The sequence below is a fragment of the Musa acuminata genome, chromosome BXJ3-7 (genome assembly GCF_036884655.1).
Source record: "Musa acuminata AAA Group cultivar baxijiao chromosome BXJ3-7, Cavendish_Baxijiao_AAA, whole genome shotgun sequence".
NCBI classification, from domain to species: domain Eukaryota; kingdom Viridiplantae; phylum Streptophyta; class Magnoliopsida; order Zingiberales; family Musaceae; genus Musa; species Musa acuminata.
The window spans coordinates 8,483,968-8,500,777 of record NC_088355.1 but is presented as its reverse complement, the minus strand read 5'-3'; the positions used below and the strand labels follow the sequence as shown (position 1 = coordinate 8,500,777).

The 16,810-nt window shown below is 40.6% G+C and overlaps 3 protein-coding genes across 5 annotated transcripts; 2 read left to right on the top strand and 1 right to left on the bottom strand.

Moving 5' to 3' along the window:
* Positions 1–62: 62 nt before the first annotated feature.
* On the bottom strand, positions 63–3,302 carry LOC103991412 (malate dehydrogenase, chloroplastic). Of its 2 annotated transcripts, none has more exons than XM_009410865.3 (2): positions 3,157–3,302; positions 63–1,527 (listed from the first exon to the last, which is right to left on the bottom strand). In XM_009410865.3, exon 2 carries the CDS (start codon positions 1,522–1,524, stop codon positions 274–276), a length of 1,251 nt encoding a protein of 416 aa, XP_009409140.2. In that variant the 5' UTR covers positions 1,525–1,527; positions 3,157–3,302; the 3' UTR covers positions 63–273. The 2 variants fall into 2 exon arrangements, with proteins under 2 accessions (XP_009409140.2, XP_009409139.2); XM_009410864.3 differs by having other exon boundaries at positions 63–1,555; positions 3,157–3,296.
* Positions 3,303–6,871: 3,569 nt separating this feature from the next.
* On the top strand, positions 6,872–13,151 carry LOC103991410 (KH domain-containing protein At4g18375). Of its 2 annotated transcripts, none has more exons than XM_009410862.3 (8): positions 6,872–7,019; positions 8,393–8,998; positions 9,437–9,862; positions 10,029–10,286; positions 10,404–10,670; positions 10,754–10,812; positions 12,581–12,654; positions 12,818–13,151. In XM_009410862.3, the coding sequence occupies exons 2-7, from the start codon at positions 8,420–8,422 to the stop codon at positions 12,627–12,629; spliced, it is 1,638 nt and encodes a 545-aa protein (XP_009409137.2). In that variant the 5' UTR covers positions 6,872–7,019; positions 8,393–8,419; the 3' UTR covers positions 12,630–12,654; positions 12,818–13,151. The 2 variants fall into 2 exon arrangements, with proteins under 2 accessions (XP_009409137.2, XP_009409136.2); XM_009410861.3 differs by having other exon boundaries at positions 6,874–7,019; positions 8,377–8,998.
* Positions 13,152–13,305: 154 nt separating this feature from the next.
* LOC135643223 (NAC domain-containing protein 59-like) lies at positions 13,306–16,692 on the top strand. Its single transcript, XM_065159929.1, has 5 exons — positions 13,306–13,936; positions 14,727–15,337; positions 15,418–15,587; positions 15,658–15,917; positions 16,030–16,692. Exons 2-5 carry the CDS (start codon positions 14,901–14,903, stop codon positions 16,543–16,545), a joined length of 1,383 nt encoding a protein of 460 aa, XP_065016001.1. The 5' UTR covers positions 13,306–13,936; positions 14,727–14,900; the 3' UTR covers positions 16,546–16,692.
* The last annotated feature ends 118 nt before the right edge of the window (positions 16,693–16,810 follow it).

The following is a 16,810-nucleotide window of genomic DNA, read 5'->3' as shown; positions in this document are numbered from 1 at the left end:
ACCAGCCAGGTTTTGATGCTGTAGCTAACAAGTTAGCAATGAAACAAAGATAGAAGACAAGATTCAAGAGCCAGCCACAACAGACACATCAATGGATTCAAAAGTCCACACCCATAGAGAACAGCTACTTTGTTCGATCATTCTTGTCATCTAATAAAAAAAAGACTTGGCACAAGACCAATCAAAACCGTAAATTTCTGCAAAATTGGAACACCTGAATATAAATTGGTCACTTTCATCCGGTAACTCGTGGGTTGGAGCAAGCAATCAGCCTCAGACAGATGCTACAGCAGCCATCCGCTTATGAACAAATGCCATGCCCTTCTCAATGCTTGCCTTCAGTTCTGGCTTCAAAGCGTCCAGTGCCTTCGCCTCATAGTTGGTCAGTCCCTGAAGGTCAGATGAGATCACAGCTTCGACGCCTTTCCTGCTGAGTTTAACTCTTGATGCAAAGAACGGTAACTCGGTGATATCAGATTGCACAAAGGAGCACTCGTAAACATCCCCATCCCCGTCCAAAGCACGAAGAGAGGACTCCACGAATCTGGCTGCCGCATAGGCCATTGACAGAGTTGCTGATCCAGCACCAGCTTTTGCCTCTACTACCTCCGTCCCTGCGTTCTGAATCCTCACTGTAAGCTCTTCAGCTTCTTCATCTGTGAAGGTCACAGATGGTCTCGTCTTTGACAACAGTGGTAGTATGGTAATTCCAGCATGCCCACCTACAACTGGGACATCCACGTCAATAAGCTTAAGGTTCTTCTTTTGGGCCACGAAGGTGTTGGCTCTCACGACATCAAGTGTGGTAACACCAAAAAGTTTCTTTGGATCATAGACACCCTTCTGCTTGAGGACCTCTGCAGCTAAGGGGACAGTAGAATTCACGGGGTTGCTAATGATATGGATAAAAGCATCTGGAGCATTATCAGCAACAGCCTCCACCAGTGTCTTCACAATGTTGGCATTGACATTGAATAGATCATCACGGGTCATGCCAGACTTTCGTGGAACCCCTGCAGGTATTACAACCACATCCACGTCCTTCAAACTGTTGGCTAGCTCTGATTCTCCTGTGAAACCCAGACTCTGCGAGGGAGTGTTACAATGACTGAGATCAGCAGCTACCCCCTTTACATTTGCAACATCATAGAGATGCACAGCTGAGACCAGCGGGGACATCTTAATCAGGAGAGATAATGGTTGCCCAATACCACCCGCAGCTCCAAGAACAGCCACCTTAAAAGATGAAGCCTGTGGCACCAGTTGACTTTTTGTTCTCAGGTTCGATCTCCCCAATTTTGGCTTAAATGACTCCCAGACAGAAGCATGTCTCCCATTTCCCATAAAAGAGGTCTCTGATTCACAGAAAACTGATGATGATGCTTTCAGACCACTGAAACCCTTGAAAAGCTTTGGGGCATTGTGATTAACATGAAGAGGCTTCGGTTTTGCTCCGAAGCCAATCTGAGTTCCATAAGAAGCAACTGAGCCAACGGACAGAACTGAGCCAGCTACCGATGCCATCCCCTTTGTGATATGGAATAAGCAAGAAGTGCTACATAATTAGATTGAAACATATACATGTTAACAGAAATAAGTAGCTGGTCAGCAACTTGCAACTAGACTTTCAAGTAAATTATATCCATCTAAACCCCGTAACAGAAGACTTGGCAGCGAGAAGAGTTTTCACCTTTTTAATCTTAGAAGACTAATTATATCATTTTTATCACATCAACTATAGCAAGATTAGAATGAAATAACTTAGATAGATGATACAAAATTCAACTTATCCTAGAGATCAATCATTACCTTGTCAACTGTTTGCAACTAAACTCTCAATGACGTCAAAGTTACAGTAAATCGGACATCAAAGAAGGCCTGTTATTCATCATTTAGATCTAGCAAGGGTAGGCGATGACCGTCTTATCAACTTATAACATGATTTCAATGGGGTTAAATTCTTATACCAAATGACCCTTTTCAAATCTTATGCTCACGGAAAGTGGTTTAAGATCGTTGAGTATGAAATAACTTATGGATTGTTATAGGCTTAGAAAATGAAGTAATATGTCCTTGACATCTGAAGTGAAAGCAATGCAAAGAACATCATTTTCTTCAAAGAAGCTTTAAACAAAAAGATTGACTGGGGTTAGACACAAAATATATTAATATAAAAAGTTCAGAGCAAACATATCAGGAACCAAGGCGGCTGCACAAACGATATCTACATGCTAAAGATGCTCAAGTTAAAGTGGAACATGCTTTAGAGTGCATTACAGATGCTTTGGCCAACCAAAAAGCATAAACTGTTCACACTAAAACAAATATATCAGCAGAAAACTGAAGAAATAATATATCAAATTTGTATGGATCCAAATCCTTAATTCAAATCCAATCGAAAAAGCTTTTACCGTCTGTTAGACTAGTTAAAACGAACTTTCCTAACCCAAATAAAGTCCTGGACATGCTACAGTTCATAAATATGACGGAAAAAGAATGCCAAAAAAATACAAAGATCATAAAATTCAGCTTCTGCCCTATATACAAAAGAAATTGGACACGAGATGTCCAAAGAACGAGTCCAGATTTTAGGATTCCTCATATCTGTAATGCGGTTGTGATAAAAAATGAATCTTGCCAAGAAAAAAAATTAAAAATGTTAAGGCGTTTCGTTAAACTTCCCTCAGACTCCATTTCTGCCTCTGCGACCACCCAGAATCGACACCATTACCCCATTCACCCGATCCAAGTACCAAAACCAAAGGCCAAGAATAGATCTTGAAAGGAAACTCGAAACTAATATACCACCTACTCAGAAGTCAAGATCATCTCATTCACACTATCCAGATACCAAGAACAAGACTAGATCTTGACAACCAATTCGAGACCATCAATATGTGCTGGACACATCCCCGGGGTCGAAACATAAGACAGCTCAAGCAACCAAACAAGTAAAATGAAATCCAAATCCATCTCTGGAAACCACTAGCATCTCCAACAACGACAATGAATCACCGGCATCATTTGAATCTATTCCAAAGCCATCAACACGAAACATCAATTCCTAACCTAGACACAGAGCCACAGACGGAGATCCAAGAATGCGCAGCGAGAAGCAAGGTCGGGAAAGAGAAAGCGGGAGAGAAGGAAGGATACCTCGGACGGATAGGAGTTTGCTTGCTCGCTCGCTCGCTCGGTCGCTGGCTCGCTCTGTGGATTGGTGGCGGTGGGCGGAGATTGTTGAGCGATTAAATCAATAGCGGCGGCAGAAAAGCGAAAAGCGTGGCCGAATGATCGGCCAATTGTACGTTTACGCTATGACCGGTCCGAGTGAACCGGTAGAGAAGCCACTGTGTCTCCACCAAGATACCAAACACAGGAAAACGCGTTTCGCGCTTTCCCTTCAGTGGTCGCATCGTGGGGCCCATGACTATCAACCCAATCTGTTTCATAATTGGACCCGAATTCTGCCTATACCCATACATCTGATAAGCGACCAACTGTTCGCATCTTGACTCGGCGGTTCAGATTTAAGGCATGCCATGTCCCACTGAACCGGAAGAGGCAGCTGCTCTGTCTCCACCAAGAGACCAATCACCGCGCCTCGGTGAGATACGTAGTTGGCCCCGCAGCTCCCATCCAATGCCTCTGATACGAAAACCTGAAGCCTGGCTGTTATATGGAGCTAATCCACTTCTCTCCTCTCCGTATCTCGATTCGACCGGCCAAAAGCAAAGACCAGAGATGGCTCGAGGAACGTTGCTTTCTTGTTCCATGGAAAGCGGCCCGAAGAATGAGAACCGTTGATACTTCAAACAACAACATTTTCCTCACGTTTTAATTAGGAAGTAGTCATTTTCCTCTTTATATATATATATATATATATATATATATATATATATATATATATATATATATATATATATATATATATATAATGAGAAAACTTTGAGTTTTTTCTATAACGCGTTCCAAATTAAAAAAAAAATTTATAATCCACTCGTAATTACGTGAAAAAATTATTTTATTTTTATAATTTTTTTATCTTATTACAATCTCAGCTCTAATTTGTACTTCCATTTGACTTATCGACCCTTAGAACGAGAGAGGACGATCGACCATAATACGACGAGTAAGATTGTAAGTTCAAATGGAGGGGGTGACTAACGAAATAAAAATATAGTTTCACTCGTTTGCAAAAAAAAAAAAGAAAAAATTAGGATGATTATATTGGTAAAATAATTATTTTTGAAAAAAAGATTATCGGTAGTAATTTTTTAAACTTGCGGTGCTGTGAAAAAAATATAAAACTTTTTTCAGAAATTCATCTAATTTTTAATAAAAATATTTGTATTAATATAAATTAGTGATTCTAACAACTTTGATCTCAATTCTTACGTTAGATTTCAAGAATCAAACACACAAAAGGACTTCAATTCAATCAATCATAACTAAGACAACAGATTCCGATAAACATACACCAATCGAAGTAGATTTTGTTGGGAAGTTTCCTTCACTTGGCATTCTTCTTTGTTTGCACGTGTTGCATTCGGTGAGGTCGGTCTTGATTTTTGTCTCTCTTTAGCTATTGCTTTCGTTACTCTCCTTAGCTCATCTCTTCCCTTCATCGTGTCGAGGTCACTCACAAGCAAGCTGTTGTTCTCCGGAGCTTCCTCCGCCCCAGTTGACTTCCAAGAAGGTAAATGGATTCCATAAGAATGTGTTCCAAGTTTACAAGTTGCATGATTGCGACAAATAATAAACAATAATAAACTTTAACCCATTTTTTTATGATTGGATGGAAATGAATCGAAATTATTCTACCATATCAATCTAGAATCTTGATTTTTTTCATAATTTATATTATCTTTTGATGCATATAAGATTAAACTGTAAATTATATTAATCAAATTATTTTTTAATATTTATTATGAAAATAATATTAGTCAAAATCAATATATATAATTAACTCATTAAGAAATAGTATGTGAGAAAGTTGGTTTATGGTCACACCCCAAACTCGCTCCTCAAGTCTTTATTGGATGTCTACCTGTTTCCACTAATGCCTATGAACCTAACTGAAGTCCAATCTCCAACCCACTTTCCACAAACAGCACAGAAGAATCAATCTCACCTCAGTTCCCTGTGAAGAACAGGTTTCTCTCACGTCACAAACGGAAGCAATAGCAGTGTTATTTAGATAGAGAAATTGGGAAAGGCTAGCATCTCTGACAAGGGAAACAATGGCTTCTTCTCGCTTCTTGTCACTGTTTCTGGTCACAGCACTCGTCTCTCTCTCCTTCTGTGAAGGTGTCTGTCTGTCTACCTCGAGTTCTTGTTCCTGTCATATTCTTCCTACCGAAGTATTGCTTGTGCTGAATCTTGGTCATCCTCTGTGCAGGACATGGAAGAAAGCTTATCATGAGAGGTCTCCTCTCTGAGACTGAGGTGTGCTTTCTTTGTTTTGCTTCAGATTTGTGCTGTTAAGTGCATGATAAATCTCCTCTTGATGGATCTGTTAGTGAAGTGCTTCAAATTTGGTACTCGTGTTAGAATGGGCTGTGGACCGGAAGGGACATGGAGGAGACGGTGATGGACTACAAGGAACCTGGAGCTAACACCAACCCAAGGAGTGGTGTCTTCTTCAGCACCCCACCCTCACCTCCCAGACCTTGACTTTGCTGTAACTCACATAGAGTTACTATACCTCAGAAGAGGAACCTAAGATGTGCATGTGTATTAATGCAAATAAAGGAGTTCTCCAGGAGAAGTCCTCTACCGCATATGAAGCTTTATATTCTGATGTTGTTGTAATTGTCAGAAACTATTGCTTTCCTGTGAAATTTGAACTGGTTTTTGCTCTGAATTCTGTCCTGTGAGATCTCATTCTCCTATAGAGGCATCGACTCTATCAATTTTCTCCGACTCTCAGTCTTCTTCCAACCACCAAAATGGAGGATTCAGTCTCTTTGGCTGAACCGATCAAAGACCTTTTCCTTCACACAATTCTCCAGGACTTCAACCGGGACATCATGAAGCTAGAGAAGTTCTCACTGGCATCCATGTCCTTTCTCCACTCATACTTCCAGTTCTGCACATGCCTGATGCATCACAGAAGCAATCACCTTACAGGAGACGCAGACCTAAGCGGGGAAGACATGGAGATGGTCACGGCGTCGACCACCTCAAGGAGGACATGGAGTCTGATGAGCTCTCTACTTTGTTCGAATAGAAAGAACCGGACCCAGGAGAAGTGGGAGGCAGCCTGAGAACGACGATGGGTTCATCGATGCTGTGGAGTTGCAGAGACTTCTTCTCCTTCAGCTTGTCTTCATTCACGGAAGGGTTGGAGTTCGATTTGGTTCATCTAGAGAACGCAAGACGGTGATTGGGTTCGGTTTGGGTTGGATTTTGGCCTGGTCTATGGACCCAATGTTGTGATGGTCGAGCCAAACCACATCGATTCGGAACCAAATTGCCGGGGTGGACCCCACCTTTATGCCTTCGTAATCGGAATGGACCCACCGATTTATGTTGATCTGCCATCAACACGACTAAATCATCACGACCCGACTAAATCATAATTCGTCGAGCAATCCTACCGATCACAATAGCAGCGGACGGCTCTGATGTTGGAACTGCAGGGTTCCAAGCAAAGCATCACAGGGAGAGAATCCACATACAAAAAAGATGATTCGGCTTCTTCATCTTGACCGAGAGAGGAGACACAGAACACCGTGCTGCTACTGGGAAAAAGATGTGGGTTCCAGTCATAGGTCCCGTGGACCCCACTCGGGTATCCAATATAATGAGATCTTCTCGTGTTTGGTCCCTCGGTTATATGTCTGGAACAGCGAAACGAAGCGAGAAGCGGATATAGATACCTATCCCAACCCCTTCCTTGTTCATCCAGTCTAAATAATTCGCTTTTCCCTGGAAAGGTCTTCTCCTCGTGCTCCCCCGTGCTAGGGTTTGCGGCGGACCCCAAGGGTTTTCACGGAAGCGAGCGAGATCTCGAGGTATGAGGCTTTCCTGTCTTGCGAGTCTTCTCACCAAGCTTAGGGTTTGCCCGCTACTCATTTGTTGCATCTTCCTGGTTTCGCTTTCTTGCACGATCTTGGAATGCATCCTATGCTAGATTTGGGGTTTGTTAGGTTGACGACTTCAAGGATGTAGTTGAGGCGATTTGACATGCGAAGGATCTCATCTTGAAGTTTTTCTTTATTGAATTAATTCGTAGAGGAACGAATTGTGCAATAGCTGCGGCATTGCCTAGTTCCTGAATAGATGGATTGTGTTGCGTAGTTGGTTGTCTTCAATATGCCAGGAAAGATGGCATTTTCTTTTGTGATTTTATCCCTTCGTTACCATGCAGAATAATAGTTTTTTTTTTAATCATGCCTGTATGAATTAGATCTATCTCTATGCTGCCGAAGTGTTCCATTTCTGCGTAATGGAAACTTTGTTCATAGTTTTTTTTTGTTTTTACCATGCCTGTATGAATTAGATCTATCTCTATGCCCGTATTTATGGAGTGCGATGAGCCCATACTTTATAGAAGCTTTCTGAAGAAAGATCATACATAAGGTACCGAAGGTTGACATAGATTGATCATTTGCCTTGTTTCCTCTAGTGTAGGAGTATTTTTAGATATTTAGTGCTTGGTTTAGGATTTTGTTTTCCTAATTTGTGTTTTGGTGATACAGAGTGGACTCTCTCCTAAGTTTTTAAATTTTAACAATGTTTTTCTTATGATTTATCTTTAATATGTAACATTATTTCTATGTGCACCTTGTAGCAGTGATCTTCCATCCAAATATGCATAGTACTTGAACGCATGCTGGGTTTTTTTTTGCTTTAGTTTCATTGTGTAGCTTGTATTTATATATGAATATCAGCTTTTGTCTTACTGTCATAAGTTGCTATTAGGATTTAGAGTTACGACCACCTTGTGTCTTGGCCTGGTGGTTCAGGGGCTGATGGGCCATATCGCAACAGTTGCTGCCATTGGATTCCCAAAATTCTACAACGTTATTTTTTATCCATTTAGCTTTTTTTCTTTTGTCCGGGTGCCTTGGTTATCGCACAGATTGGGTCAACACCCTTGGAAAAAACCATTTGGCATTTCATGGGATGTCATGTGATCAGCTAGCTGATGGAACTACAGTTTGAATGATAGTATTGTTGCAAAATAATTCCAGTTATTTTATTTTTGCCCTTTCAGGTTTAAATGGCATATCCTATGTTGATTTGTTTGAATTGTTTGTTAAATTGTCATGAATAGTGTCAGAAAATTTTGCTTTTTAGAATGGTAGAGAAACTTTTTGTTCTTCTTTTACTGTCTTGGTATTCAAACCAAATACCTTAATTTTGCAGTGGGAATTTGTTGTAGACGGTGAATATCAAGCCTTTGGCAACAATGGCTGGACGGAGAAACAATAATGGGAAAAGATCTTATTCACAGTCTGACTACTCCGACAATGGAGGAAGCAAGAGAAGAAATCCTGGTGAAGAAAGAGACACCTATGCTCCTGGGCCTGAAGATACTGTTTTTCGTTATTTATGTCCTGGAAGGAAGATAGGAAGTATCATTGGGAGGGGTGGAGAGATTGTGAAGCAATTAAGATCTGACACGCAAGCAAAGATCAGAATTGGGGAGACTATACCTGGTTGTGAGGAGCGGGTCATAACCATTTTTAGCACAAGGAGAGAAACCAATACACTTGAAGATGTTGGTGATATAGTTTGTCCTGCACAAGATGCTCTCTTTAAGGTGCATGAGCGGCTAGTTACTGATGAGGCAGTTGACGAGGACATTGATGGAGACAACCCTCAAGTAACTGTTCGTCTGCTTGTGCCATCTGATCAGATTGGATGTATTATTGGGAAAGGAGGACAAATCATTCAAGGTATTCGTAGTGACACTGGTGCACAAGTACGCATTCTTAAGAATGAGCACCTCCCTGCTTGTGCTATTAGCAGTGATGAGCTACTCCAGGTATGTTGGATCATGTTATCTCTTCCTCTTTTCACTCATAAAAATGTGGTTGAAAGTCTTCTAGTCATGAAATATATGGGGAGGAATTGTTGCTTGTGCATTTACAAAGTTTTTGTTTATTTTATAAAATTGAATGTTGATTCTGATGTTGGCAATTCTTGCTGTTGGCTGTCTTCTAAAATCTGTCAGTGTCAGTGAGCTTTTTATTCTGTATTATTAGTCTGCTTTCAATTTTCCTCCGGATAATTTTTTCTTCTGCATTTTTTTTTGTACTGGTCATACTTCACAAGCATATTATGATTATTTAATACTATTTGGAGCTGTTCGTTTTTTAACTTCCCTGTTAAAATGAAGCATCTAATTCAAAGTCATGGAATAATCTTTTTGTTATTTTTTGATGAAGTTACGCTTACTGTACTTCAACTTGAATGGAATCAGATCGGTGGGGAAGCATCAGTTGTAAAGAAGGCTCTTCTTCAAGTTTCATCACGCCTTCATGATAATCCATCTCGTTCCCAGCACCTGCTTTCTTCTGGCACACCTCAAATGTTACCAGTTGGTGGTCAGTTTGGGGTTCCAGGCACCACTGCACCAGTCATTGGCATTGGTCAACTGATAAGTTCTTATGGTGGTTACAAGGGAGATGCAACAGTGGATTGGCCATCCTTTTACCCAACTCCAAGAGATGAAACTGCTGGAAAAGAGTTTAGCTTGCGTCTTCTTTGCCCTTCTGCAAACATAGGAGGTGTGATAGGCAAGGGTGGTGTTATTATTAAGCAGATTAGGCAGGAATCTGGGGCATCTGTCAAAGTAGATAGTTCATCTGTGGAAGATGACTGCATAATCACAATTACTGCAAAAGAGGTAGGGGACTTGTTAGTTCTCGTTGGTGACGCCTTCATGTTGCTTTATGCCTGTCTAGTATATGTTACACATGAGCTTTTGTGCATGAGGTTACTTGCCTGAGTATGTTGTTCTTGTGGTAGAGCAATGGAGTTTTCATCCACTTATGACTGTTATTTTTGTTTAGTTCTTCGAGGACCCAATCTCTTCAACGATAGATGCAGCAGTACGCTTGCAGCCCCGGTGTAGTGAAAAAACTGAAAGAGAATCTGGTGAACCTTCTTACACCACCCGCCTTCTTGTTTCCACATCACGGATTGGTTGTCTAATTGGTAAAGGAGGATCAATTATTTCTGAGATGAGGAGGTCGACACAAGCAAATATTCGTATACTCTCAAAAGAAAATGTACCCAAAGTTGCTTCTGAAGATGATGAGATGGTTCAGGTAAGTAGTAAACAATGTTTCAGTTGTGCTGGTTGCATATATTTTGAGTATGCAGGTATATTAAAATCATACAGGGTTTGTTAATTGCTTGTGTGCCATTATGTTGATTCTGTATAGATTAGTGGAGACATTGACACTGCAAGAAATGCACTCGTACAAGTGACAACACGTCTGAAAGCCAATTTTTTTGAAAGAGAGAATGCACTATCTTCAGTTCCTGCTTCTATTCCATATCATCCTTTGCCAAATGATGCTTCTGAGGGGTCAAGATACGGGAGCAGGGATGCTAAGGCACATGGACGCGGGTTTTCTTACTCTGGTGGATATGGTTCTTCTAGTGATTTGGTAACCTCTGATACTTATGGAAGTTATGGTGGTTCTCAGGTATGATCAATTTCTGAAGTTAGTAGGGCAACATTTGTATGTTAGCTACTTGGAATTGCACTAAATTGTCTATGCATCCTTAGGGTGGTGGTAGCAGCTATGGAGCTTATGGTGGATACTCTTCTCGACATGGAAGTTCTGGGTAAAGGGTTCATTTTTTAACATAACATTTGATGTATTGTTGATTCATTAACAGAGTTTTCAAATGTTTGCTTCTTTACCAATTTAACTTTGCTAGGGATGTTACATATGATGGTTGAACCAAGTGTTCTGGGAGGGGCTGAGAATACTTTAGGGTCTTTTATATCAATTTAGAATTTGTTGGACATCTCTCTTTGTTAATTCTACTTGCATTTGGAGGGATCTTAAGGATGTTTATTTGTTGGGGGTAAAGACATAAGGATCTACAAATTAGGTGAATAACAGACTGAAATTTCAAAATATCACAGAAACAATGAAAACATTTTTAGATTGCCTAAGATTTAGGTTAGTAACATTCAGAGACCAAAAATTTCAGCTAAGATGTGTTCAGGACCTCAGGTAATGTTTAAGTTCGTAATTCAGGATACTTAATGAAAATTATGGAGGATAGTAATGCAAAGATAAAAGAAGCTTTTTCTGCTGTCCTGAATTACAGGTCATGGTTTGTACTGTCCTCAAATAGACCAGGAAGTTAACTGAAGAAATGAAAAACATCGATCAAGCTTGGTTTGGTTTAGGTTTCCATTGTATTGCACAACTTAGATCTGTGATTTCTCTTCTCAACTCGGTGTAGAAAGCAGTGATAGTTACTTAGCTAGTATATTAGATGTTATAATTTAGAATATGAAATGGTTGAAAGTTGAAACTCATCCAGTTCCTACTTGTCATACTTTTTACACCATAAGAAAATAGATTTTTAACCATTCATGTTCTTGTTGTGAGTTGTTAAGTATATCATTGGATGAGATCTTCTTGATGTTACCAAGAGTTGAGATTTGATCTTTAATCGTTTCTAGATACTTGTAATCTTGCATGTGGCCACTAGTTCATTGATGAATGGATTAGATTATTTTCATTCTGTTGTTGGAGAGTTCATAAGACAAGGCATTTGGTGATGTTCTCTCTACTGGTTAGATTATTTTCATTCTGCTGTTAGAGTTCATAACACGAGGCAATTGGTGATGTTCTATTTACTGGTTTTGAAAACACAAAATATTTTTGAAGTATCAGTATAAGTTCACTTGTGCTGATACACCTTTGCATTAGCTGGTCTTGTCAAACTCAGCATTATGTTCCTTCTTCTGAACAATAATTTTGGCTGAATGGTGGGTCTTCTCTGAAACTTGAATAAGTGATTATTTGAGATCTGCCCCCCTGGATTTCTCGATTTCGTGCCAGAGTGACCATAACTTGCTGTCTGATGATAGGCTCTGATCCATCTAATCATTGCTTAAGAATTTTATCACTTGTAGATTTGTCTCGAACAAAGCATCTACAATCTTCCAGAAGGAACATGGATTCATCTCTAATGGAGCCATATTCCTCGAGCAAGCAAGTTATTTAACACATCTTTTCACGTTCAGAAATAGTAAATAAACACCATTATCCTGCTGTCACTAAACCTATACATTTGTTAGCTGATCTATAATGCAAAAATGGTATTGATTATTCCCTGCTTCACCAAGTGTTCATTCATCAATTACTGTTGGTTACTTAATTGGACTTGATGTTCAACATTTGGGAGGTTCTTAGGACCTCCATGGGCCTCTGTTTTGTCCATTCTACAAATGCAATAGAAGACTTTGTTTCTGTCATTTGCTTCTGTTGACTAAAATATAATCACTGCTCAGTATATATGTAAGCTTCTCATGTCCTTCAACAGAAGATTGCATATCTATGTGACCCTAATTTGTAGCTTGCTTTACCAGGTTATCTGGTCAAAACACAGTTTCTCACGGGAAACATCGTGGTTATTAGAATCCCCAGTGACTAGGGCAAACAGGTAGAACACTCCTCTCAGTTTGTTTTAGATTTGGAATACATGTAATGAATCCGGATATGCTTTGAGAACTGTGTTGCTCTTTAATGAACCAACAACCTATACTAGAATTCTTATGCAGGCTAATCTTGTTGACCTTTGTTGCCTTGCTGTCCTATTAAAACAGTTGTCTGAGAAGCCTGGAGCCAGCCTATACGAAGCCTCAAGCCTAAACCAGAAGAACAGATGAACAGAGCCTGAGATAGTAATGCCCACATACAATGATGATACCATTTAGTTTCCTCCACGCCCTTCGCTTTATACCAGGCCATATTTGCATAACCATGGGCCCAGCTTAAAGCCCCACCTTCTCTCGAACAATGTTTTAAGGATTATAACTGTTTGTACTTTGAACCTCAAGCTCTTCCTCAAATTGTGAATGTGGAGTCATTTGCCTATATTATGGATGTTATCTTTGAAATGAAACCCTGTCGTGGAAGGTGCTTATCATGCTTGATCAATCTCCTTTTCTTTTTCACTTTCTACTCCATTGCTGTTGCAGCCTTTGTGTTTTTTTTCTTCCTCCTGCTGATCTTTTCTGGACATGATGTGATTGATAAACTTAAAATTTACCCTTTTTTTTTTTCGTATTGTTGGGTATTCGTCCTTTTGCAATCATAGGTGGAGGCCCTGTATCCAATTGGTCGACCTTTGGAGCTATCCCCCTTTGTAAAAACTTGGAATGAGGATTTGTTGGAAACCAATCTTGGATAATGGCCATATCCTAGCAAGGAATGGCTTTCACTGGATTGCACTTTAAAATACTTTGTTTCAAATCAACTTGGAGTATTTTAGCTCATCTATGTTGTTAGGTGGATAGAATGTTTTTTTAATATATTTGCTGATCAATCTCTACTGAAAGTTGTGCCACCTGATGATTTTGCTGAGATTTAGTTTGTTAAGGTTGCTATCCTGTTCTATGAGGATCTAATGAGGTTTGCATTAGAATGCTCTAAACGCAATTACAAGTTCTGCAGGTTTTCTGAGGTGTATAGCTTTTATAGCTTTACATGGCTTCTAAGTTTTGCAGTCAACTGCCAAGGCCACTTCATGACATTGTCATGTGGAGCCTAATATGCTTCTCATTTAATTCTGTCATTTATGAATTACTAACTTTCACAATGAGAGGTGCTACATGTCAAAGAAATGCGAGAAGTATAAAGGTATCATCTCCACCTTTGTCCTGTGACATTATTATACTTCAGTATCTGGTGGTGCAGTTGGTTGCCTGGATCCCCTCTTGAAGGTAAACTTAGATCTTATGTTGTATTTTTCTGATTAAACTATTATCCTCTCTCCTTTTTTTAATCGATAGTCAAGGTACAGGTAGACCGACAAACTTATCGAGACACCATTAGTGCCAATAGAATTCTTTGTAATGGCAATTACAAGATTATGTACGAGTACATATGTACTTGATGTTAAAGTCAGTAATCTTTAATATCTTGTTGTTGTTGTTGTTGTTGTTATTATATATATATATATATATGTATGTATATATATATATATATATATATATATATGTATATATATATATGTATATATGTATATATATATATATGTATATATATATATATATGTATATATATATATATGTATATATATTATATATATATATATATCTGTTTGTTTGTGTGTGTGTGTGTGTGTGCAGGGATTTTTGATCTGGAACAAAGCCGATCAGTCTATGGCCCAATTAATGTGTTCCTCTATCATTTGCGTTCATTGATGTGTTTATACTTTATGAGTGTTCTTCCTGAGAACAGAAGGGCATATAAAGATTGCACGCATCTGAAACTATGTCAAGTAATGGAGAGAACCATGTATGCTATACAGCACGAGTATTCTCTTTTGTGTCTGTATGTTATACAGCCAACCTTTTTAACAGACTCTGAAGAAACTCATGTTCTACGTGACTGTACTAAATGATGATACTTTGAATAATTACTATGGGGCTATAGCTCATCGTGGTTTAGGTTACGCTGCAAGTGTTTGATTGTATGCCTCAATGAGTGGCTGTCTGTGGCTGTCGTCAGGTGAACGAGACGTGACTCTCGTGGATGAGAAGCCAGTGCCCGTGAATCGTTGTGAGCATTCCTGTCCCTCTGCATCGATCTCTGAGAAGGCATCGCAGGTGTTCGACACAAGGCCGGCGCTTCACCCTTGCATGACGACGTGGATGATGCTTTGCTAGAAACCTCCTGCTGTGTATGAAGCGCAACGCAACATATGTCGAACTTAGTGGAAGTGGAATCAGAGGCTTGAATGCGACGAGAGTTCTCGATCCAGCGAAACAGATGCTGTGGCGTTGTGCGCCCTCAGAACTGCTCGACGGGGGGCCAGCGCCTGCAATGGGCCTCGTGACGAACAAGGCGGGGGCAGAGCATTGGGATGTCCACAAGCATACACATCCCTTTCTGTGCTGCTATCATTGTTGGGACAGAATGACATCATTGTTGCAGCCACAAATCCCAATTCAAGGTCAAGGAGTCCAAACTGCAGGTAAAACCGTAGCGGAGAAGGCAACATCAGGCATCCCAGTATCTGGTATCCTTCCTGTTCTCTCCATACCTGAATACTATTATTATATATGGAGTTGGTCGTCTCCCTGGCTTGATAAGTTTTTGCTCAGAGACTCGAGACCAGGGTATGTTGTTTCCTCCTGCCATATGCACAACTGATCTGATGTCGTTTGATTCCTCCTTCGTGATTCGGTTGCATGCTCAGGTTGATGATCGAGGCTGGGGAAATGTTTCTACCACCAGGTTTTCGCTTCCATCCAACTGATGAGGAGCTCATCACTCACTACCTTGCGCCGAAGGTTGCCGGTACCAGTTTCTGTGCCACTGTGATTGGGGAACTTGACCTCAACAAGAGAGAGCCATGGGACTTGCCATGTGAGTTTCTCCACCTCTCTTCTGCACTGCCTGCCTCATGTGATCCCACCAACCATGTTTGGTCCTGCAGTGAGCACAAAGGTAGGGGACGAGTGGTACTTCTTCTGCATGAAGGACAGGAAGTACCCAACTGGCTTGAGGACAAACAGAGCCACCGATTCCGGCCACTGGAAAGCAACAGGAAAAGATAAGGAGATACACAGAAGACGGAATCTGATCGGGTTGAAGAAGACTCTGGTCTTCTACAAAGGCAGGGCGCCCAAAGGTGAGAAGACTAATTGGGTCATGCATGAGTACAGACTGGAGGGGAATCAGTCAAACACGGTGCAAGTATTCTTCTTCCCATCTCCTCTGTTGGTTACTTTCTCTGTTCCGTTATGGCTTCTTTTGATGTATTCCTTCTTCTGCTCTTCTCCTCCTCCTCCTCCTCCTGCTTGGATAGAATGCTTGGGTGATCTGTAGAGTGTTCTGTAGAAGGTCAGGTGAGAAACAGGACATGGAATGGTTTGAAGATGAACTCAGATCTTCTGTTCCGGTCCTATCTGCGAATGATCACAACAAGAACAAGGACTGGTTCTCTTCTGCATCCAATTCGACCCATGTGACCTGCTTCTCCGATGGCTTGGTGGGCCTGAGGGGCTCTGAGGAGTTGGCAAAGCCTTCTCAGAACTCAATCATGGTGCCTCTATCACTGTCCTCGAACGCTACCAGCCCAGCAACCTCAAACCTCGTAGATTTGCATCACCGAGGAGACAGTTCGGTGCAGTTGTCCGAGAGCTATGGCCGTGGCAATGACAAGAACTTGAAGATGGAGGAGGAGGCTCTCAGCATTTCAGAGGTAACAGGTTTGATCACCAACATGGCGCCTGATATCTACACATCCATCAGAAGCAACTTCAATTACCAGGAGCTCCTGCATGATGCAGAGCGACTCGATGTGCTGTCATGGAACTACTAGAACAAAGAATTGAGCAGCAGAAGAACATAGTGACCACTGTACATGTTGATTTCAAGAATTACTCGATCTTACTAGAGATCAAATCTGTAGAGTGATGAGTAGCACATACCATAATTTTTGCATGGGGGTAAGAGCTGCATGATTGCATGATCAGTACCAAATAATGACGAAACAACTCATATAATTGATCCAGATGTGATCTCGTTGAGGTTGACCTCGGCAGTCACATCAGATTTGCTTTTAGCTTGCACGTTTGGAAGATGGA

Excerpts from the sequence above, each read along its gene's own strand:
- LOC103991412 (XM_009410865.3), bottom strand. The coding sequence starts at position 1,524 with ATGGCATCGGTAGCTGGCTCAGTTCTGTCCGTTGGCTCAGTTGCTTCT.
- LOC103991410 (XM_009410862.3), top strand. The coding sequence starts at position 8,420 with ATGGCTGGACGGAGAAACAATAATGGGAAAAGATCTTATTCACAGTCT. Across the intron at positions 8,999-9,436 it reads GCAGTGATGAGCTACTCCAG|ATCGGTGGGGAAGCATCAGT; the intron begins GTATGTTGGATC and ends GAATGGAATCAG. Across the intron at positions 10,287-10,403 it reads AAGATGATGAGATGGTTCAG|ATTAGTGGAGACATTGACAC; the intron begins GTAAGTAGTAAA and ends GATTCTGTATAG.
- LOC135643223 (XM_065159929.1), top strand. The coding sequence starts at position 14,901 with ATGAAGCGCAACGCAACATATGTCGAACTTAGTGGAAGTGGAATCAGA. Across the intron at positions 15,338-15,417 it reads CTCAGAGACTCGAGACCAGG|GTTGATGATCGAGGCTGGGG; the intron begins GTATGTTGTTTC and ends TTGCATGCTCAG. Across the intron at positions 15,588-15,657 it reads AGAGCCATGGGACTTGCCAT|TGAGCACAAAGGTAGGGGAC; the intron begins GTGAGTTTCTCC and ends TTGGTCCTGCAG.